The sequence below is a fragment of the Humulus lupulus genome, chromosome 6 (assembly GCF_963169125.1).
Source record: "Humulus lupulus chromosome 6, drHumLupu1.1, whole genome shotgun sequence".
NCBI lineage: Eukaryota > Viridiplantae > Streptophyta > Magnoliopsida > Rosales > Cannabaceae > Humulus > Humulus lupulus.
Window position 1 is genome coordinate 5,799,987 of NC_084798.1, and position 24,249 is coordinate 5,824,235.

The 24,249-nt window shown below is 34.8% G+C and overlaps 2 protein-coding genes across 3 annotated transcripts; both read left to right on the forward strand.

Annotated features, from left to right (window-relative positions):
- The first annotated feature begins 2,752 nt into the window (after nt 1-2,752).
- Nucleotides 2,753-8,000, forward strand: LOC133784574 (linoleate 9S-lipoxygenase 6-like). The gene is made up of 8 exons (XM_062223869.1): nt 2,753-2,939; nt 3,215-3,507; nt 3,647-3,884; nt 3,978-4,244; nt 4,933-5,018; nt 5,114-5,224; nt 6,143-6,717; nt 7,202-8,000. Exons 1-8 carry the CDS (start codon nt 2,753-2,755, stop codon nt 7,956-7,958), a joined length of 2,514 nt encoding a protein of 837 aa, XP_062079853.1. The 3' UTR covers nt 7,959-8,000.
- Nucleotides 8,001-18,381: 10,381 nt separating this feature from the next.
- LOC133781516 (probable linoleate 9S-lipoxygenase 5) lies at nt 18,382-21,504 on the forward strand. 2 transcript variants are annotated; one of them, XM_062220547.1, is made up of 7 exons: nt 18,382-18,503; nt 18,632-18,827; nt 18,958-19,043; nt 19,153-19,260; nt 19,379-19,689; nt 19,778-20,041; nt 20,461-21,504. In XM_062220547.1, exons 2-7 carry the CDS (start codon nt 18,809-18,811, stop codon nt 21,215-21,217), a joined length of 1,545 nt encoding a protein of 514 aa, XP_062076531.1. In that variant the 5' UTR covers nt 18,382-18,503; nt 18,632-18,808; the 3' UTR covers nt 21,218-21,504. The 2 variants fall into 2 exon arrangements, with proteins under 2 accessions (XP_062076531.1, XP_062076533.1); XM_062220549.1 differs by lacking the exon at nt 18,382-18,503 and having other exon boundaries at nt 18,764-18,827; nt 18,958-19,011.
- Nucleotides 21,505-24,249: the final 2,745 nt, after the last annotated feature.

Below are 24,249 nucleotides of genomic sequence, written 5' to 3' on the forward strand. Positions count from 1 at the left end.
TTAAATAAATAAATAATGAAAGAAATTAAATGAGGATATTTTTTTAGATATTTTACAATAATATTTATTTAAAAATAATAAAACTATATATTTAATAACTTAAATAAATTTTAATTAAACTTAATATAATATTAAACATATAATGTATAATCTTTTGTTGTCACTACCAAATTAAAAAACTAGAACAAACATAAACTTAAACAAAAATAAATAAATAAATAAACTAAAATGGAATATTTTTAAGATATTTTATGATAATTTAAATAATTAAATCATATTTATTTAAAAATAATAAATGCATATATATCATTTTTTTTATCTTATAAATTTGTGTGATAGTTTGTTTTTTATCAAGTGATTGAAGTTTTTTTTCTTCATCAAATTCACCAAAGAGTATTGTGAGATACATTAGAAACTAAAAATAATTTATGCATATATACTACTGTCTGCACTATGATTTTTTCTATTCTTATTTTATTTCTATTATTAATTTCTTTTTAAATATTATTGTATTTTATATATATGTCATGTAGTCATGTAAACATATATATGCCAACGTTGTGTTTAGATGTCATATATGAAAAGATATTGATATAAATATTTATATATACTATAGAACTATAATTCATTCTATTATATATATTTTTAAAAACAGCGAACCATATGTATGTGTTGATATGATCTATCCGCTAGTACTCCTAGCTGGTCTCCTTCCCCTTTCCTATAAATAAAACCATTCTCTTCCATTAGTCACCACCACTGCTACAGTTTGAGTTTATCAATTATCATTGTCTTAAGATAATCAATTAATTGCGTATTGGTCCTTCAAGTGTTGATAAATTACATATATATAGATATATTATTAGTTAAAGATGTGTCAAGGCAAAAAGATAACGGGATTGGTTGTGGTGGTCAAGGAGCCATAAGAGAGCTCTAATGGCTCCTAATACATGGTGCTCCTAAGGGGACATCATAGTACTTTGAGGTGTCGCAAGTGTCAGGGTGCAGAGAGTAGTGGTGTTGAGAGACTGGTGGTCAGACCTGGACCATGTTAGAGGCATGAGGTAGTGCTACCACTCCTTGTACTAACTCATATCACCATTACATGTCTGATACGGTTGTCAAGGTCATACCTCTGACCTCTCAGGTTCGTACATCCCATACATGTGTGGGTACCTCGTACGTAACAGTTGTTTTATCACCTTTTCAAGATATGCTTTCCATCCCAAGCTTCATTGCATTTTATTACTAAGTGTTGGTCGGCTTGGGAACTCTTCTCTACGGTATAATAGGTATCCTCTGGGCATTTAGTTGTATAGTGGATGATGCGTCCCTTTAGGAGCGTACTAAATGGGGGTGAGTGAATTAAATATCAACTTCATGAGGGAATATATACATACCATTTGAAGGGCTCGCATCGCTTGGGATGCGGGTATATATATGCGAGTGAGACACTAGGCGATCTGGAAAGGGCCTTGCACAACGAGACAGGTGTTGCGTCTAGCGCCCTTCCAAGCATCTATCATGGCAAGGCGAGCCACGCACTAGGCAGCTGGCAAGGGCTTCGTGTATTGCGAGACAAGATGCGGCGCGCGAAGTGGCCCAGCTAGGGTCTCACATAGTGAGATGAGGAAATGCGCCTAGTGGCCAAGCGAGGGTCTTGCTTAGCGAGACTAGGTGATGCACCTAGGGGCCTAGCGAGGGCTCACATAGCAAGATGAGGCGACACACAAAGTGGCCCACAGTGAGGGTTTCGCACAACGAGAAGGAGCCTTCGGGGCGTCCTTGTCAGGTGGTCCTGAGGCGCGGGGTTATGTCTTGATATACAATTTTGATCCTCTCTTTGTATATGTTCAATCTATATATCAACTCCGCCTACATGTATAGGATTATTCATATGCATACATTTCATTTATTCCAATAGGGTTATGTCTTGACATGAGGCCGATTGCTCCCAATGATACATGGTGATGATCCCCGGGTGCAAATGTTGCAAGTTGAGTTCACGACCCTTCGTGGTTAGACTTTGCTTCCGATATTTGTCGGGACAATTCTCCATGTTGACAAGTGATATTAGCAACGAGCTAGTCACGGCCACATGTCGTCTCTAAAGACTATTGGCAACAATTTCTAAAGACTATTGGCGACAATTTCGGGGGTATTTTCAGGCAATTTTATGTGTTGTAAAAATTCTTGTTTCTTGTACTGCATCTCCTTTGTTTTCAACACTTGAATAAATTTAATTCAAATTTTCTTTATATGATCGTATACATTGTAATTAATTAGAGCCTCCTGTAATTTTTTAGAAATTTCTGAATAATTTATAGTACAAAAAACAAGGTTCAAAATTTTTTTTGTATGTGTGATTGTTTTCTTATGCGCATGAAAAATATGTTTCAATTAAGGTGATATATATCACGTTTTGAATGTATGATTAATAATATATTCTTGGATGCTAAATAACAATATATATTCATCATCACATCTGTTTTGGTCGTATGTGTCGTTATATATATATGCTTAATTACAATATACTATTAATTAATTAATGAGATCTCAAATAACGGATCCACGTTTATATAAATATATATCTATATTATTCTTATTAGTATAATAATCTGATTATTCACGAACGTGTATTGTACGCACTGATCTCTATAAATAAAGCCCATCTCTGCCATTGTTCAACACCACTATCTACAATCTATAGTACCCTTCAAGAGCTGCTTAATTACTTATAATTAATTTGAAAATGTCTGTATTAGGAGGCGAAGAGGTGAGCACAGTCACTGCTGGTGTTCTCAATCGGAAAAAGATGACTATAACGGGAGAGGTGGTGTTGGTGAAAAAGGATAAGTTCGACTCTTCCGCCGCTGCCATTTCCGACGGTGACTTCTTGGGCGAAGCAGTTTCTCTCCGGCTCGTCAGTGATAAACGGAGTACGTTACAATTCATGTTGTATAATATAGTCCAAAACATAATGTCAATTATGAACATTGACCCCTTTTCTATCTATAATAATAATCTCCGATCCGACGCAGTCTACCAAAGAAAATATATTTTTGACGACTGCACAACTTTCTTTGTGAATTTTTGAACGTAAACTACGATACTAAAACCGCGCTCCCTTGCTTGGTATAACTTTAGAAGAAAGAAGTGTCGAACAACTCCTACTTAATATTAATTATTAATTTTATTTTCGTGTTGCGAGCAGACGGGATGCTAGGAGAAAAAGCTCACTTGGAGATATGCACTAAGCCCTCGCGTGAGTTAAATCCAGAAGAGTCGATGTTTAATGTGATTTTCAATACTGACGAATCTAGTATTGATGTCCCTGAAGCTTTGCTTATCGAGAACAATATTGATAAGAAGGTCGAGTTCTTCCTCAAGACCATTTCCCTTAGTGTTCCCAGTGAATCGAAGCCTGTCTGCTTCATCTGCAACTCATGGGTTTACCCAGCTATCAAATACGGATCAAGCTACACTCGTGTTTTCTTCAGAAACAAGGTTAAAATTTAACAAAACAAACGGTTAAAATCAAAAAAAAAAAAAAATTGCTATCTACACAATTTTTAAATAGAAGAGATATGTATAGTAATGTATTATTTGTTCTTTATATACTAATAATAAATAATTATGTACGTAGTCATATATTCCAAGCGAAACACCACAAACACTGCTTCCATACAGAAAATCTGAGCTCAAATACTTGAAAGGAAATGGATTAGGAGAGCGCAAGGAGTGGGACAGAATCTATGACTATGATGTGTACAATGATCTGGGTGAACCTGATACTCCAAACCTTGCTCGTCCAACTCTCGGAGGGAATAGCGAATTCCCTTACCCTCGCAGAGGAAGAACGGGCAGACCACCCACTAAGACAGGTTAATTAATCTAATCTAATCTAATCTAATTGGTTATTATTTCTTTAATTAATTAAAAATATTAATTATATATACATATATGTACGTAAATAGATCCTAAATGCGAGAGCAGGCCCGCTAAGGCTAAACTTATATACATTCCACGAGATGAACGAGCTGATCGCTTGAAGGAGTCAGCCCCTCTTTCCCTTGCTTACAGAATAAAGGTTTTCTGTAGTAAAACCGCCTTACATGCTCCAACAGTAGATCAAATCAGTGCTAAGTCTACTGCTGTTGATGACGAGTTTAATGACTTCGAACAAGTTTTTGCCTTGTTTGCTGATCGAGGAGGAAAATATCCTACGCCTCACTTGATTAAAGGTACTTATAGATTCTGTTGCAGGGGCTTTTTTGTGTTCGTGACCCGTGAATATTTTTCGGTGTCATTTGTTTTTATGACTGTATATATTGTAGTTATTTAGACCAATCTTGCAAATTTTCAAAACAATTTGAATAATTTATAGCGACGAAAAATATATGCAGATATGTTGTTTTCCACGAAAAAAATCTGTTATCCCCAATTTACTGTACCCTTCTTGTCTCACCAATTATTTTGAGACACCAATTTCGTGTACCCTTCATGTCCCCTACAAATAGGGGGATTTTGTTGTATGGGCTTCAAAAAGACCCCTAGCCCACTGATGATGCTCTTTTGTATTCTTAACACATAAATAGTTTTTTGTGTAATTTTTTTTATGATTATGTATATTGTAGTTATTTAGAGCATTCTGCAACTTTTTAAAAAATTCTGAATAAATTACAGTGTCGAAAACTAGATTCAAACACTGTTTTCTACGAGTATAAAAAAAATATTAGATACCCGTACAACAACCTGTTTTCAATCTATTCCAAATGATTTACAGTTCCGAAAACTATTAATAAATAAGGGATACACAAGATCCTAATCGGTGGGGCTCTTTCTGAATGAATCCCCTGAAGTAGATTTTCCAAATATAAAATATATATTTTTTTGAATATATAATGAATTGGATATATAATTATTACGTAGGTAATAAATCTTCATGGATGACTGACGAGGAATTTGCTAGACAAATGATTGCTGGTGTCCACCCGGTCCACATTCGATGTCTCAAAGTAATATATATATATATATAATTAATATCATTATAAATTATGATTTTGGTCCTTAATTAATTATATATTTGGTCTAATAATTTTGATTTCAACAGGAATTCCCACCGACCAGTAAGCTAGACACTAAATTGTATGGAGATCAAACTAGCACAATTACTGAGGACCACATTAAGGACAAGTTGGAGCCGGAGTTCACTGTAGAAAAGGTATTAATTGTATTATAAATGAATATCTTGTTATATAGGGGCTTCAAAAAGAGTCCTACCGGTGGGCTCTTTCGTGTTCTCAATTCGTAAACAGTTTTCGGCGTGATTTTTTTATGACTGTGTATATTATAGTTATTAGAGCATCCTGCAAATTTTCAGAAAATTTTGAATAATTTATAGTGCTGAAAACTAGTTTAAAAACAAGTTATTGCACGCGTGATTAATTTTTTTATGCGCGTAGAAAATAACATGTTTGAACCTAGTTTTCAACACGGTAAATTATTCAGAATTTTCTGAAAAAGTGCATGATGCTCTAAATAACTACAATATACACTATCATAAAAAAAATTGCCCTGAAAAATTGTTCAAGGGTCAGAAATATAAAAGAGTTCCACCGGTGGGGCTCTTTTTGAAGCCCCTATACCATAAAATACTCCTATATATTTATAGGACAATTCTTCTATAGGGGCTTCACTTTAAGCCTATCAGTGGGGCTCTCAGTGTTTCTCGACCCATAAACAGTTTTCGGCGCAATTTTTTTTTATGACCGTGTATATTGTAAATATTTAGAGCATCCTACAAATTTTCAGAAAATTCTGAATAGTTTACAGTATTGAAAACTAGGTTCAAACATGTTGTTTTCCACGCGCATAAAAAATACTAGTCACGCATGCAACAACATGTTTGAAACTAGTTTTCGATACTGTAAACTATTTGGAATTTTTCTGAAAATTTGCAGGATGCTATAAATAGCTTCAATATACACAGTCATAAAAAAATCGCGCCGAAAACTATTTACGGGTCGAGAAACACTGAGAGCCCCACCGATAAGGCTTAAAGTGAAGTCCTATACGAAAATTCTCCTATATATATTTATAATATTAATCAATTAATAAACTTATTGTTATATATATATAGGCACTGGAGCAAAATAAACTATTTATATTGGATCATCATGATACGTTCATGCCATACCTTCGGAAGATAAACGAAAGTCCTACTACAAAGGCTTATGCAAGTCGAACTATACTGTTTTTGACAAGTGAAGGGACATTGAAGCCTGTTGCGATCGAGTTAAGCCTCCCACCAAATTCAGATTGTGATAAAGAGGGTTCGGTGAGCAAAGTATATACCCCAAGTGAAGGTGGTGTCGAGTATGTGCTGTGGGAATTGGCCAAAGCTTATGTAGCTGTAAATGACTCTGGTTATCATCAGCTCTGCAGTCATTGGCTGAATACACATGCTGTGATTGAGCCTTTTGTGATAGCAACAAACAGGCAGCTAAGTGTTCTCCACCCAATCCACAAACTCTTGCAGCCGCACTACCGTGAAACTATGAACATAAATGCACTCGCCAGATTACTTCTCGTCAATGCCGGTGGAAAATTAGAGTCCTTGTTTTTCCAGGGAAAGTATGCTATGGAGTCATCATCAGCAGTTTATAAGGACTGGGTATTTACTGACCAAGCACTCCCAGCAGATCTTCTTAAAAGGCAAGTATATGTTAGATTTATGTCTCCAAACATTGTATATGTTAGATTAATCTAGTTGCATTATGCTAGTGCGGAATAAACAGATTATTATATGGAAATTAATAGGATCGAAAATATGTATATACCTCCAGCCATTCAATTGATAATCTCAATCTTGCTTTAGATCTACATAAAAAAAATAAAAAAATTAGAACGAGTACACAGGCTTTCAAATTTTTACTAATTCTTTTAGATGGAGTTACTGAAAGTTATAATGTGCAGTGAACTTATGGACCGGTACTCTATATTTAGACCTACTATCATAGTCTCTGCCACAGTTATAGATGTTGAGATATTCTCTCTATTTATTTAGGAAATTCAAATTGAGTTTAATAGATAAATGTCAATCATTAATTTTGATATATTAAATATATTAAATGAATAAAAAATCAATTAGATATAACAAATTAATTTTAATATATATTGTTATAAAATATTCTTGCAGAGGATTAGCAGTGAAGAAAAATGAGAATGGTAGTGCAGTTTGCCTGGTATTAGAGCACTATCCTTATGCTGTTGATGGGTTAGAGATCTGGTCTGCAATAAGAAAATGGGTTGAAGACTACTGCACCCACTACTACGCGAGTGACGACATTGTCCAGAAAGACACAGAGCTTCAGGCATGGTGGAAGGACGTCAGGGAAGTGGGTCACGGTGACAAGAAAGACGAGCCATGGTGGCCAAAAATGAAAACGATTGACGAACTAGTCGAGTCATGCACCATACTCATATGGATTACTTCTGCTCTTCATGCAGCTGTGAACTTTGGACAGTACCCTTTTGCAGCCTTCTTTCCCAACCGCCCCTCCCTAAGCCGACGGCTCATGCCGGAGGAGGGCTCTGCTGAATACAACCAGCTTGCTACTGATTCAGTCGAGAAAAGTATGTTGTTGACCATTACTCCAAAATATCTGAGCGATGAAGGGATTTCCCTTGTTCATCTTTTGTCGAAGCACACTCCAGATGAGGTCTTTCTTGGTAACGAAAAAAATTGTGATTGGACTTCAGATGCTAATATTCTGAACGCTTTTACAAGATTTGGACGTAAACTTGCTAAAATTGAAAAAAGCATCGAGGATAGGAACAAGGATGTGTCTGAGAAGAACCGAGCTGGGTTGGTCAATTTCCCATACACTTTGCTCATTCCTACGAGTGAACCAGGGATCACTGCTAGGGGAATCCCCAACAGCATCTCAATCTAGCTAAATAATGCTTGTCGATCTTGTCTCGTTGTGTTGTTTTTGTTCATCGATTAATTAGTATTGTTATCTTAATTTCCCTTTAATTTGACCTTGTATTTCCCATGTGTCGTGTTACCAAGTGTACGTCTTTGTTTTGGTGTGTTGTTTATGAGTTTACTCTCTACTTATTGTATGGATTAATAATAGTGCATGAACAATAGTACAACACACAAGTTAATAAAGTCTCGATCGATCTTTAAAGCTTCTTCAAATGCTCTTATTCAAATGAAATCGAGTGTCGATACTATATATATATAATGTGTTTCAAGCCTTTTGAATCTCCTCAGTTACATCTTGGTGTTTCATTTTTCAATACAAGATGTAATTTTTGTGTTAAATTTGACACAAAAAATAAGTCAATGATATATATATAGCTCAATATTTGCTTGGACTCCAATGCACAAGATGCAAATTAATTAAGAAAAGTCAATAATTCATTTAATATTCATTGATAATATATAAAAAGTAATTTTTTTTCATTTTCTATTGTAAAAAAGTAGTCATTAATTATTAATTAATAAATTAGTGATAATATAGTAAATATAAATAAAATACAAATTTAAAACCTTAATTAAATTTAAACTAAATACAAATTTATAAATCTTGATAAAATCATATAATAAAAAAGTCTGAAAAAAAAAAGATCAACCACACTTCCTATTTCATCTCTCCCTACAAAAAAAATGAACATAAACTCATCATCAATATCATAAGAAAAAATCATATATATAAATATTGTATCCACACATACACACATAGATACTCATACTTAATCAACTCTTTTATAAAAAAAAAAAAATTAAAAAAAAATTAAAAACATAGAAACAAGTATTTTATCAAAACTTTTATCATTTATGCAAGATTTTTAAACAATACATCAAACTGGATAAAAAGAATCTATACATCAAACAACTCAAAACTCAAAAGCTAGTATAGAAGCTAAACGACTATAAAGTGAAGGAAGTTGACCACAATAGCAATTAACATTAGCAAAACAAAACGAAACTGGGTTGAACCTACACAATAGATAAAATTATCTTCAACAAAGACGACAATCAGAAATCAGAAACCAATTTCAAATGCTAACATAATAGAAATATCATCTTCAACTTCAACTCATATATAACAATATTTTTGTTAAAAAAAAAATTAAGCACAAACAGATGCTAACATGATAGAGACAAACAAATAAAACCCAGACAATAATGATATTGAAATAGGAGACATCCATGGCCAAGCAAAGACCTCCATCGATTGTGCGCGGTTGACGGTGACATCAAGTTAGAGAGATGAGGAGATCTTCATGGCCGAGAAAGAGAGAGAGGGACGAAAATATGAATTTGTGTGAGAGAGAGAGGAGGGGGGGAAGGGACAGAGAGGGTGATGAAGAGAAGAGGCTCTTTGTGTCTGGAAAGCTCCTTCTAGTGGTGGAGACTCGAGAGGAGAGGAGAGGGGTCGACATCGGCAACTGGGAGAGAGACTCCGAGAATGAGAGTGAGAGGGTCATGGTTGCCGAGGAATGAGGCGAGATAGAGAAAGGGGGGATCAGGGTTGCCGTGGGATGGGTGGGTGGTGTGGTTGGTCGTGAGAGAGATGGATGGGTAGAGAAAAGGGAGAAATTGGAAATAGGGATTGAGAGAGAAAGAAAGGGGCGATTGTGGCCGAAAGAATTAGGGTTAGGGTTGGTTAGGTAAGTATATATATATATAGTTTTTTAACCTTTTTTTTTTAAATATAGTTTCGAGTTTCGGGTTTAACCCGAACCCGATTTTTTATGTATTAAAACCTGAACCCGATTCTAAAAATGCGGGTTTTGGATCGGGTTAGACCTGACAGGTGGGGGTTTTTTATATTTCGGGCTTTATGGGTTCGGACCGGGTCGGTTTTGCAGATTTTCACTACTACAAAATTAGGCTTTCCCAACACCCAACCATGACAGTCTGTTAACTGTCGTAATAGCTTAGCAAGACTCTACGCTGACAGTTAAAAACTGTAGGCATAGAGACCAACGCCGACAGCTAATAAGTATCACCGGTGCTTTTGACTGTCACTATTGACCCTAACGCCGACAGTTAATTCGAGACCAATGCCAACAATTAAAATGTGTTGCTATTGACCACAACGCCGACAATTAATTTGAGACAAATGCCGACAGTTGAAAGGTGTCGCTATTGACCCCAACGCCGACAGTTAATTCAAGACCAATGCCGACAGTTAAAAATTGTCGTTATTGACCTCAACGCCAACAGTTAATAAAAGTCCAATGCCGACAGTGTACGGCCTGAGAATCAGCATGTATCTTGTTGAGACAGCTCGGGTACGGCGAGCTGATAAAAAGCCGTAATCGAGGCACCACGTGTTCACCTCTCATCCGAGAACATTCGGTGCCATCCTCTATACAAATTGCTCAAGCTATTGAGACATTTAGCAACCTATCACCTGGAACCATTTTGTGTAATATGGCATCAAAAGGCACGAGCTAACATCACATTAAGCTCGTGTTACGCCCAAGGTCTAACGTACCTCAGGGTCTTTATAAAGTTTACCACGCAATACAAACATGGATAAAAACAGACATCACATGTCTGTTTTATTCTCGAATTCCCGAATACGCAACATAAACGTGCGTGATCAGACACCACATGCCTGATTAAGGCCATGCGGCCCATCACCTTTTTTATCTGTTGATTAGACCACACTTCAGTGTAAAATTTAGATATTAATCATCAATGTCGTAGAAATGATGTGAAGGATCAAGAGATCACGAGATGCCCCCAATACCTACCCAGAGATCATTCTCCTATAAATACCAGAACCCTGGGTAGTGCAAGGGGTTGGAGTCTTTTCTGTAATACAAATACTCTGTAAAAATAGAGAGAAGTTTATAGCATAATATCGACTCGTGGACTAGGGGAATTTTAACCTTCGAACCACGTAAAAAGAGTGATCATTTTCTTGGCAGCTAATTGCCAACATCCTTGAGCATTGTCATTATCATTTTCTTAGTACAGTTTATCATTAAGCACTAATCCATCCCAGTTATTCATATAATTGACTGTTGGCGAAAAACCACGTCAACAGTTTGGTGCTTTCATTGAGAGGATTTAGATTAGTGCTATCGCGAAAAGTTTATCATGATGGTCACTCGTTCAAGGCATGGTAACGAAACGGATCAGCGTGGTGGGCAGGAGGCTCACCATACCGCTATGTCCAACGAACAAAACCCAGAGATTCAGCAACGGTCGGGGGAACAACCGATGGGCCATGAGGACACTGGGAGTTCAGCGCCCCTACCGCCAAATCCGAACCCAGGTTACCTGACGGCGCTGGAGATGGAAAACATGCAGTTGAGGAGCCATCTAGCCAAAGCAAATCGAGGAAATCTTGGCCCGGCTACCCCCTCTTGCGACCGACGTTAACGTCGGAAAAAGGCAAAGCAGGACTCACAAGTCCCGCCGGGATAGTCGGCCCAGGCCCAGCCAATCGGTTAGAACCTCAACCCCGAGTTCTGCGCCCATGTCGCACTATCACCAGGAATTTATGTTTGATGATTTTCCCAGGGACTATCAACGAGTCAGCCGGTCAGTCAGAACTTCAACCCCAAGTTCGGCTCCACTAATTAATTAATAAATTAGTGGCAATATGTTAAATACAAATTTAAAATCTTAATTAAATTTAAACTAAATACAAATTTATAAATCTTGATAATATCATATAATAAAAAAGTCCAAAAAAAATATATCAACCACACTTCCTATTTCATCTCTCCCTACAAAACAAAAAAAAATGAACATAAACTCATCATCAATATCATAACAACATATATAGAAAGATTATATACACACATACACACATAGATTCTCATACTTAATCAACTCTTTTATAAAAAAAACCGAGAAACAAGCATTTCATCAAAACTTTTATCATTTATGCAAGATTTTAAACAATACATAAAACTGGATAAAAAGAATATATACATTAAACAACTCAAAACTCAAAAACTAGTATAGAAGCCAAACAACTATAAAGCGAAGGAAGTTGACCACAATAGCAATTAGCATTAGCAACACAAAACGAAACTGAGTTGAACCTACACAATAGATAGAATTATCTTCAACAAAGACAATCAGAAATCATAAACCAATTTCAGATGCTAACATAATAGAATCATCTTCAAGTTCAACTCATATAACAATATTTTTGTTAAAAAAACAAAAATAAGCACAAATAGATGCTAACATGATAGAGACAAACAAATAAAACCCAGAGAATAATGATATTGAAATAGGAAAAAAAATAACAAAAAGAAGAAAAATCTCACTTGTTTGAGGAGACATCCATGGCCGAACAAAGACCTCCATTGATTGTGCGCGGTCGACGGTGACATCAAGTTAGAGAGATGAGGAGACCTCCATGGCCGAGAAAGAAAGAGAGGGACGAAAAGATGAGTTTGTGTGAGAGAGAGAGAGAGGGGGGAAAGGGACAGCGAGAGTGACGAAGAGGAGAGACTCTTTGTGTTTGGAAAGCTCCTTCTAGCCGTGGAGACTCAAGAGGAGAGGGTTGAGGGTCGACGTCGGCACCTGGGTGAGAGGCTCCGAGAATGAGAGTGAGAGGGTCATGGTTGCCGGGAAATGAGGCGAGATAATGAGAGGGGGGTCGAGGTGGCCATGGGATGGGTGGGTGGTGTGGTTGGTCGCGAGAGAGATGGATGGGTAGAGAGAAGGGAGAAAATGGAAATAGGGATTGAGAGAGAAAGAAATGGGCGACTATGGCTGAAAGAATTAGGGTTAGGGTTAGTTAGGTAAGTATATATATATATATAGTTTTTTAACTTAAAAAAAAAAATCGATCTTCGGGTTTAACCCGAATCCGATTTTTTATATATTAAAACCCGAACTTGAATCTGAAAATGCGATTTTTAGATCAGGTTAGACCCGACAAGTGGGGGTTTTCGATTTTTCGGGCTTTATGGGTTCGGATCAAGTCGGTTTTGCAAGTTTTTCAGGCTTTATATTCACCCTTACTTTCTATCATTAAAATTTAAAGGGATTTGTTCATATTTACCCGGTTTGAGAGATCATTAACTAAATATACCCAGCAACAATATTTAGTTAATTTATACCCAATTTTTAGAAATCATTTACTTGAGTTGCCAGAGTGAGGGCTATGTCGTGACTGAAATTAATGGTGCCAAAAGTGCAGTGGTGAGAGAAGCAATTGTTAGTGGTGAAACTGGACTGGTGAGATACTCAAAGATCATTTGCGTCATGGGGAAGAAGAAGAAGAGTGAGGGTTGTGCGTGACTGTGTGTTTCAGTGTGTGTGAGTGGGAGAAAGGGCATACTGGAAAAAGTGATTAAAAAATTGGGCATAAATGAAATAATTTTAAAATTTGGTTAAAAATTAAAGATGTTCTCTAACAATGAGTACTTCGTCTAATTTTTACAAATTTAAAAGAAGAGAGCCCAACAAAAAAATCTACCATATGATTCGTTAGCATGGTTATTTATTTATTTTGACAACATTGGTACAGTCAATATTTAAAGTCAAAATAATTGGTGAAAAATATGTTTTGTTTAGTGTAAGTGATTGTCTGCCATGTGAATGAGTGAATGTTGATTAATTAAGAAGAGACTTTAGATCGTCAACTATGAAAACTTGTTATATAAAAATATAATTCAACACTACTAGCCAACCATATTAATATATATACTAATTAAAAACAAAAATATTGATTAGTTTGATATCATTTATATATATATATATATTAATGTGAAATTTATATAAATGTCAATGATATATTTTTCTAATTATTAGGCTAAAATTTAAAACATTAATTTTAAATTATTGTTAAACTGATGTCATGCTAAAAACGTCATATACTTTCCATTGTAAATGTCATAATGTATAATATTGTTATATATTTGTTTATTACTAATCCATCGTGTGAGTCCATGTTTTTATTTAAATCACTGCCTAATTCAAATTACTCCAACAATAAATTAAGGGCTTTTTCATTGCTATAGAAAAAGCTCCGGCGACCATTTTCTAGTGACGACTTTGTTGTTGCTAGAACTTTTAGCGACGAGATCTATATTTTCGACAATAAACTAAAACTCTCATTTCTTGTAGTGTTTTATAATAATAAATTTTGAAATTTTTTGTTGATTTTTGTAATTGTCTATTAGGAAAAGGACAGTTTTTGGATAAACAAAACAGAGATGTTTTGCCTTGTTTTTATTATTCTTAATAAAGGAACGTACAAGAAAATAGCTATTAAATAGCTAGAGAGTAAAAAAAAAACAAATTAAATAGAAAAACTCAACAGACCACAAAATGTGGTAACAACAAACTAGAAAAAACAAAACTAAAAACCTGTGGTAATACACAACCTAATATTCCCCCTAAAAATGGAGTATATAATTTTTAACACCCATTTTGGAGAGAAGTGTATGGAAAACAGTGGGAAAAAGAGCTTTAGTTAATATATCAGCCAGGTTGTTTTTGGAATCAACATGTATCATATCAATGTGCCATTCTGAACATTCTCACAAACAATATGGCAGTCAATGTCGACATGCTTAGTGCGTTCATGAAAGACAGGGTTTTCGATATGTGAATAGCTACATTGTTGTCACAAAAGAGTGTCGCTGGATTATTGTGTATGATACCAAAGTCTTTGAGTAAAGCAAGCAACCAAGTGACTTCATAAGTAGTGTTAGCCATGGCACGGTATTCAGCTTCAGCTGATGATCTAGAGACAGTAGTTTGCTTCTTAGACTTTCAAGAGATTAAAGAAGAACCTAAGAAGACATAGTAGCCGGAGATGGATCTGCGAGTGTCTATGCAACTCCCCCAATCAGCATCAGTAAAGGCAGTCACTTGGAGTGCTTTAGATATATGTCTAAGAGGAGAAGATGCGAAGAAAAAGCCTTCGCCTGGTGTAGTTTTGAGATATTGGAGAATATGATAAGCAGCTTGAAGATGAGGTGTCCTTGGAGATGAGAGAAATTGGCTGAGATGGTTGACAGCATAGCAAATATCGGGCCTAGTTATAGTGAGATAAATGAGCTTGCCGATGAGGCTGTGATAGGCAGTAGGATCCTCAAGTGGGTCACCCATATCTTTGCTTAGTTTGACATTTGGTTCCATAGGTGTAGTTGCAAATTTGGCACCTAAATAACCTGTATCAGAAAGAAGTTGTAATGTAAAAGGGCGTTGGGAAACAAAAATGCCATGTTTGTTTCTTCCTATTTCAAGGCCTAAAAAAAATTTGATGGGACCAATGTCTTTTAATTTGAACTTGCTATCTAAGAATATTTTAAAATTTTGGACAACTTGATCATTATTACTTGTGATGGCAATATCATCAACATAGATAAGTATGGCTAAGAAAACACTTGATTTGGAGCGTGTGAACAAAGTATTGTCAGAGTGCGATTGCTGAAATCCTTCTTCAATGAGGGTATACATACCATTGTTGCGAAGCTTGCTTTAAACCATATAGACTTTTTCGCAATTTGCAAACTGCATTAAGAGGTAAGGGCCCTTTGTATGTGTATCCTTGAGGAATTTGCATGTACACAGTTTCATCCAAGTCACCATGCAAGAAAGCATTGTTAATATTCAATTGATGTAAGGTCCAATTATCTGTGGCTGCAAGAGCAAGCAATAGTTTTAAAGTATTGAACTTGGAAACAAGTGCATAAGTGTCTAAATAGTCTATACCCTTAGCCACTAAACAAGCTTTGTACCGATTAATAGCACTATTGGAATGATACTTTATTTTGTATATCCATTTGCTACCAACTTTATGACAACCATGAGGTAGAGAGACAATGTCCCAAGTGTGATTTGAGTCGAGAGCATTGAGCTCTTCTGACATGGCTTGCTGCCATTTAGGTATTTTGCAGGCTTTGGAAAAATTTGTGGGTTCATAAATAGTATTAGCAGCAAGAATAGCAGCTCGAAAAGATGGTGTGCATTGCTGATATGATAGATAATTAGCAATGGGATGAGCAGTGGAAGAGCTTACCATGGTATATGTACATACATAATCAGTTAAATGAGAAGGGCGATGGATAGAGCGACATGTCCTTGTGGTATGCCGATTGTGATCATGCCGAGAGTTAGAGCTGTAAATGTGGGCCGCCCAGCCCACATTTTTCGTGCCTCTGGTAAATTCAAGCCGGGCCCGGCCCGACCCACATTCAATTCGTGTCGTGCTCGTGCCGGCCCATTTTTGAAAGAGTAGGCCCAACCCACTTTTCTTATTCGGGCCGGCCCATTTTCTATATTCGGGCCCACTTTTAGGCCCACTTTTTTTTTGCTAAAAAAATGTGAGGATGGAGAATTGAACCCTCCACCTCCTCTTTAACCATCAATGGACTTACCACCACACCAAATACATTTCTTTGTTTAAATTATAATTTTAGATATTTTTATATAATTTTTAACAATATTTTACACAAAATTATATCAAAGATAATTATTAGAATTTTAAAACCTACTAATAAATGCTAAAAATTTAACTAACAAATCTTAAAATAAATTAATATAATTATAAAAATATAAACATTGAAAAAAATAAGACATATATTATCATTTTAATTTATTAATTATTGACAAATAAAAATTTATTATGATTATTAATGTCAGAATATCGGGTTTTTTATCATGTCGTGCTTTCAGACTAGTTTGTTCGTACTTTCGTGTCGTGCCTTCGGGCTTGTCGTGCCGTGCCATGCTAAGCCCGTGTCGTGCCGTGCCTGGCCCAAGCCCATATTTTTTCGTGCCGTGTCGTGCTCGTGCCTCCCGGGCTGGTGCCGGTTTCGTGCCGTGCTCAAAAGCCCAGCCCGTATTTACAGCTCTACCGAGAGTCAATAATTGGAGCTATAAATATATAGCATTCAGTGTTTGTAATAAATATGAAAGATGAAAAGCCAAAGAACTATTTTAATTAGGGGTGTTTATATGATCTCAATCAATTATTTCAATCTTTTTTTTATCTTTTGACCTTAATTTAATATTAAAGAGATTGACAAATAAAAAAATATACAAAAAAAATTCATATAAAAAACTACACATATAAAAAACTACACACTATTAGAAATAATACTATATTAAAATCTTAAAAAATGACCACATTAAGTCCTCATTATAGTCCTTAATATGTTGAGTGTATTAAAAATGTTAAAAAAGCAATCAGTAAACACCCTTAATCAACGAACCTAGCTATTAGACTTTTCTCTGTCCCTACTAGTAGACTGCAATAGTCAGTTCATATTTTCATTCCCCCATTGCTCCTTATCCGTCGATTATCTCAACGGTCAGGATTTAAAAATACACTTACGAGTGCATCCGTTAGATTACAAAGCAATATACGAACGACCTGGATTATTGGACGGCGCTCGTACCGCTTCCATATGGGTCGGGACTAAATCGAGGTCCATATTTGTAATTAATATAAAAGATGAAAAACAAAAGAATTATTTTGATTAAGAGTGTTCATCTAATCCGTTCGAACATTTTTATCTCTAGCCAATTCAATTCAATTATAATTGGAATGTAATTAGATTAAATTTTTTATTTTAATCAATTTTTTATCTTTAACGTGAATTTTAATATTAAAAAGATTAAAAATAAAAATAAAGCATACAAAAGATAATTATATAAAAAATCTAAACACTATTTAGAAATAATTCGGTATTAAAATTTTAAAATTACCACTACTTTAAGTCCTCAACATAGTCCTTCACATGTTGAGTTTACAACATAAACATTAAATTTAAAACTAATAAATCTAAATCAGATAATTAATGTATTAACATAGCACAAAAACAACATTCATCCATCGATCCAATCCAATCGATATCAGTCAGTTTTTCAAATCTGTGTTTAAAGTGAGTTTCGAGTGGGACGAATCCATTGGAGTCCTGATGTTTTGATCTTCAACAACAATCGCGTCTTCCAGTTCTTCCTCAAGACCATTACTCTTGATCATGTTCCCGGCGGAGGTCACATCCGATTAATCTGCAACTCTTGGGTTTGCCCAGCTACCGATTACAAATACAATCGTATTTTCTTCAGAAACAAGGTATTACCCACGATTATAATCAATTTTTTTCGATCGATATTGGTAAAAAAAAACAAATGGTACTAGTCTGCCATGTGTTTGAGTAAAGTACACAACGAAAAAAACAAAAATAAAGCCACTTTCTTCTTTACGTACCGAGATTAATTATTTAGTAATGATGGGTTGATTTTTTTTAGGCCTATCTTCCAAGTCAAACACCACCACCACTGGAGAAGTACAGACAAGAAGAGCTTCAGAACTTGAGAGGAAGTGGATTTGGAGAGCGCATTAGGTCGGACAGAATCTATGACTATGATGTGTACAATGATTTGGGTGACCCTGATGAAAATTCAGACCTTTTTCGTCCAATCCTTGGAGGGAATAAAAGCAAATTCTCTTACCCTCGCAGAGGAAGAACTGGTAGATCTGTGGGTACGTTGCTATCAATTATTATTATTATTAGCTAGTACAGTATATATTTATATATATGTATGTATATATTACGGGTTTGGGATTTGGGTTCTTCTTCTTATATTATTATATTTAATAGAAAATGACAGAGAGGTCAAGCCAGATGGAGACATATACGTTCCACCAGATGAACGACCTCCTAGGCCGCAGGAACCAGACTCCCTTGCTTATGGAATTAAGCCATTTTCTGAAACCATCATACTGGTGGTGAGGAGTATAATAGCTTTAAAGAAGTGTATGACTTGTTTGAAGGAGGAGACTACCCTATGCCTCGCTTGATTGAAGGTATTCTATGCAGTTGCAATGTAGCCAATCTTGGTAGTATATATCATACCATCCTTAGATTACACATTTGGTCATTCAAAATAGCTAATTTTATTTGCTTTAATCTTGGGTTTTCAATGATTCGGAGTAGATAATAAATTTGGGTGGAGGACTGATGTAGAATTTGCAAGAGAAATGATTGCTGGTGTGCACCCTACCCACATTCGCTGCCTCAAAGTAATTTTTTTTGTAATTATTTTTGTGTTGATGATCTAAGTGCAGTTGAATGAATGATTCTGTTAATCATTGGTCCTTATTTGAAATTGGTCTAATTATTTGACTCTAGGAATTTCCAATGACCAGCAAGCTTGACCCTGAATTGTATGGTGATCAAACTAGCAAAATTACTGAACTCCACATTAAGAACAACTTGAAGGAGCTCCCAATACATGAGGTATATTGTTCCTGGCAAGATTTTTTGTACAAGATCTTTAAATGCTTCCAATTATAAATGTCTTGTATTAATCTTGCAACGAAAAGCTAATGCAACTCCATATTATATAACTGAACAGGCACTCGCCAAAAATAAATTATTTATATTGGATCACCAGGATTCGTTTATGCCATACCTGAGGAGCATAAATGCAGCTCATACTGCTACAAAGGTTTATGCAAGTCGAACTCTCCTATTTTTGAAAAATGACGATACATTGAAGCCTATTGCCATCGAATTAAGCCTACCACATCCGAATGGTTATCAATATGGTACAATTAGCAAAGTATATACCCCAACTGAGCATGGTCCTGAATCTATCATTTGGGAACTGGCTAAAGCTTATGTAGCTGTAAATGATTCAGCCTACCATCAGCTCTGTAGTCATTGGTATGTTATTGTCAAAGAAAGTTGATCGCATAGGTTTGATTTATTTTTAATTATTTTCTTCAGATCATGAATTTGGTTTGGTCTACAGGTTGAGTACACATGCTGTGATTGAGCCTTTTGTTATAGCAACACATAGACAACTAAGTGCACTCCACCCAATCCACAAACTCGTGCAACCCCATACCCGTGGTACTATGAGCATGAATGCATTATCCAGAAGTGATCTCATCAATGCAGGTGGATATATAGAGTCCTTATTTTCTCAAGGAAAGCATGCAATGGAAGCATCAGCAGTAGTTTATAAGGATTGGGTATTTACTGAGCAAGCACTCCCAGCAGATCTCCTTAAAAGGCAAGTTAATTGGGCATTGCTAAAAGAGTAATGATATGTGCACCCAAAATATGCACCCAAACATTACACACAGTGACGTGTCACTGCTTTTTAAAACAGTGGGTCCCAGTTTTAATAAATGTGATTGGCTAGGCCAAACTGCTACATGTGTGTAATATTTTGGTGTATATTTTGGGTGCACATATCATTACTCTTGCTAAAATTATGTTTTATGAATTTGTATAAAAGTTGAAGTAGTAAATAATATTATATCAGGTGATGAAATAAACGTTGAGAAAATTATTTTATTAGACATAATAGCAAATAGATATAATGTTAGTTTCAAAGTTTGGAAAATATTTTTTTTTTTAAAATCTGAACCGTGCATGTGGTTATGTTTTTCTTTTATTAGTAACATAGTATTACATGGCTCTATGCAGAGGATTAGCAGTGAAAGATCAGCATTCTCGTTATGGGCTTCGCCTGATAATAGAGGACTATCCTTATGGTGAGGATGGGTTAGACATCTGGTTTGCAATTAATTCATGGGTTAAAGACTATTGTTATTACTATTACAAGTCTGATGACATTGTTCAGAAAGACATAGAACTTCAAGCATGGTGGAAGGAAATCAGGGAAGTGGGTCATGGTGACAAGAAAGACGAAGCTTGGTGGCCAAAAATGCAAACTCGTGACGAACTAGTTGAGTCATGCACCATACTCATATGGATTTCTTCTGCTCTTCATGCAGCTGTTAACTTTGGACAATATGATTTTATAGCATTCTTTCTAAACCGTCCCACATTAAGCCGGCGGTTCATGCCTGAAGAGGGCTCTGATGAGTATAAGAAACTGATTTCTCACCCGGAAAAAGGTTTCTTGTTGACAGTTACTTCAAAAGATCATATCGAAGGTCTGATTGACCTTCTAAACTTTTTGTCGACGCATGATTCAGATGAGGTTTATCTCAATCAAAGAGAAAATCCTGATTGGACTTTAGATACTTATCCTTTGCATGCTTTTGAAAGATTTGCAGATAAACTTGGTAAAATTGGGGATGCTATTGAGAAAAGGAACAAAGACAAGGACAAAAAGAACCGAGCTGGCCCAGTCAATTTCCCATATACTTTTCTCATTCCTACGAGTAAACAAGCTGGGATCACTGATAGGGGAATCCCCAACAGCATCTCAAAGTAAAGCTTGTCTCATTGTGTTGTTCCTGTTCATTTCTCTCATTCATACTAGTGAAACATGGATCACTGGTAGGGGATATTCCTAGCAGTTTCTCAATCTGAAGCTTGTTTCATTGTGTTGTTGTTCACTTATTATCTTTCCCAAAGTTGTGTTACCAAGTGTCTTGGTTTGGTCTGTTTGTATGTCATTTTATTCTCCACCATGTATGTTGCTTAATAATGCATGAACCAGAGTACAACACAAATTAATAAAGTTTATTTTAAAGCTTTCTGCAATGCTACTTAAAAGAATCTCTTGGCAAAATGACTTATTTTTTAAAGTCTTTTTGTACTCTAGCTTAGTTTTAATAATTCTTTGCAAAGTTTTAATAATTCTTTGCAAAATGATATCTCATAATTTAGACAGTTAGTCGAAAATTTAGATAAGTGGTCGAAAAATTTAAACAGCCGGTCAAAAATTTTAGACAGCTGGTCGAAAAATTTAGACGACTGAGGGAATTTTAGACGGAGGTTATTTTGCAAAAAATTATCAAAAGTAGACCAGAGTGCAAAATTACTTAAAAAAAATATGTTATTTTCACTAATTTCTCTAAAATTAATTCACATTTACACTAAATTGTGTTGATTTTGATGTGTTTTAAGCCTTTGTGCAATGCCCCCTCTCACGAGTAAGAGGCAGAACCTTCTGACTTTCTCATTAACACTGTTAAATATCATATGATTATTAATTCATAGTTATTATTGTAGTTGAAATAGATTAATGAAAAATGTATGAGTCATAATTATCTAAAAACTTGTCACTATTATAAGAGTATAATTCTGTTTTTTTTCTTTCGAAGCAATTCTTTTGAGTTTACTCAAGTCGATTGATGAGATTCTCACAATTCTGATTACATTTTTTTTAATTCGGCCTTCAACAATTCAATCTTCAGACTTAGATTTTTGATGAATTGTTTTCGACATCTAATTATTACAAAACTGTAACAGAAGTTCTCTATCAACTTAATTAAGCAAGCAAGAAAGCTCTCTATTAAAAAAAAAATTCCTGGAGCAAGTAATTTGTTTATTTTACTTCTAAGAAAGCCACTGAAGTCAATATTTGAGGTTTGTAACCTGCATAAATCTAATCTTTTATTTTAGCGAGTAAAGTAACAGCTAAAAAATATAATCTCACTCTCCAATCTCTGAGATTGCTTAATCTTTTCATAAGAGTACAATAAAGAAAATAATAAACAACCCACAATCACTGCACAAAAGAAAAACACACAAAAAAAACATGCATTTAAATTACCAAATAATAAAAAGGATCAACCTTGCTCTTTCCATAATATGCTCCAACAGTAAAATCTATATCTTTTGATTCTCATAAAATCTAGTATGAAATAAAAAGAAGGCAACAAAACACTAAAAAGCTTAAGTGTTATGAATGTCAATTTATCATACCTATCAGCTCATAGAATTGTACAAAAAAAAATGCACATATCCTTAAAGCTAACCTACCAAGGATCCAATGAACATCCTTCTTCACAAAAATTCTCCAAGGCATGTTGCAATACTACAAGTAGAAACCCAATATAACTTCTTTTTTTGTTTGAATCACCAATTACCATGGTTAGGGATTAGAATATTTTCTTCAAGTTGTAGGGTTCGAACCCTCGGTCTCTAATTTTCAGGAGAAGTCATTCCACGAACTGAGCTAAGCTCATCTGGGTAACCTAATATAACTTTAGCAACAACCCGAGGACTCACTACAGAGAAGTTGTTCTTTTTCCCAAAAATGAAACCAAAAACAAAACCAGCTTAGATGATTCTATGATGCAATAATACGAAAACTAAACAAAGAATAATGAAAGTCATCATCTCACTGTTGAGGACAACAAATAAGTACACAAATTTAACAAGACAATTCAAGAATTCAAATGTGAAAATGTATATATATTTAAAAACAATTTCTCATATATTAAAGGTGTTCGAAGTAATTGTGGAAGTAAGAAAAACTGTCCCAAAGACACGTAAATGTAGACTTATTGCCATGTCTGAACTGATTCTACCAAATTATTGTTTTTAAATGATTTGTTATTGTTTGCTTGCACAAGATAACACATCCATGCAAAGATGTAAAATAATACTGGAAAATCCACTTCCATTGACAATGCAAACCATATAAGATATATTTATATATATATATATATATATATATTTATAGGGAGCCACTTCGGTGCAGCCACTTTTTTGGTTGCACCAGTACAGTCAAGTGGCTCATTTTGGCACTTAAATTGACGGTATATATTATAGTCATTTAAGATATCCTGCAAAATTTACTGAATTTGGAATAACTTATAATATCGAAAACAAAGTTAAAATAGTTTGTTACACGTGAGTCTATTTTGTTGTATGCGCATGTAAAACTTAACTGTTTGAATCTCGTTTTCAATATTGTAAAGTATTCTAAATATCTTGAAAATTTGCAGAATATCTTAAATGACTACAATATACACCGCCATAAAAAATGAAAAAAAAAATTATTTAGGTACCAAAACACGAAAATGGCTACACCAAAGTGGCTCCCGTGCAATTCACGTACTTAGTTTTAAAGTTATAAACATGCTTATTCAAATATGTATTTATTTTTATTATTTTTAATTATCATATAAATTTTAAATGAATAAACAATATTTTAAAAATAAATAAAAATATGTTTAATATAATGTATGACATAAATGTATTAAAAAAAATTAGGGCAAAACATTGTCTATAATTTTAATAAAAACCAGTTTACTTTTTTTCAATATATAATAAAATGAATTACAGTTTCATAGTATATATAAATATTTATATCAATAATCTCTTCATATATGACATCTAAGCATAACATTGACATAGATATATATATATATATATATTTACATGGTTACATGACATATATATAAATTACAATAATATTTAGAAAGAAATTAATAATAGAAAAAATTATAGTGTAGGGTAGTATACATGTATCAACTATTTTTAGTTTCTAATGTAACTCGAAATGTCCTT

Coding starts and splice junctions, on each gene's coding strand:
- LOC133784574 (XM_062223869.1), top strand. CDS start 2,753: ATGTCTGTATTAGGAGGCGAAGAGGTGAGCACAGTCACTGCTGGTGTT. Junction 4,245..4,932: donor TACGCCTCACTTGATTAAAG/GTACTTATAGAT, acceptor ATTATTACGTAG/GTAATAAATCTTCATGGATG. Junction 5,225..6,142: donor CGGAGTTCACTGTAGAAAAG/GTATTAATTGTA, acceptor ATATATATATAG/GCACTGGAGCAAAATAAACT.
- LOC133781516 (XM_062220547.1), top strand. Junction 19,044..19,152: donor CCCACATTCGCTGCCTCAAA/GTAATTTTTTTT, acceptor ATTTGACTCTAG/GAATTTCCAATGACCAGCAA. Junction 19,261..19,378: donor AGGAGCTCCCAATACATGAG/GTATATTGTTCC, acceptor ATAACTGAACAG/GCACTCGCCAAAAATAAATT.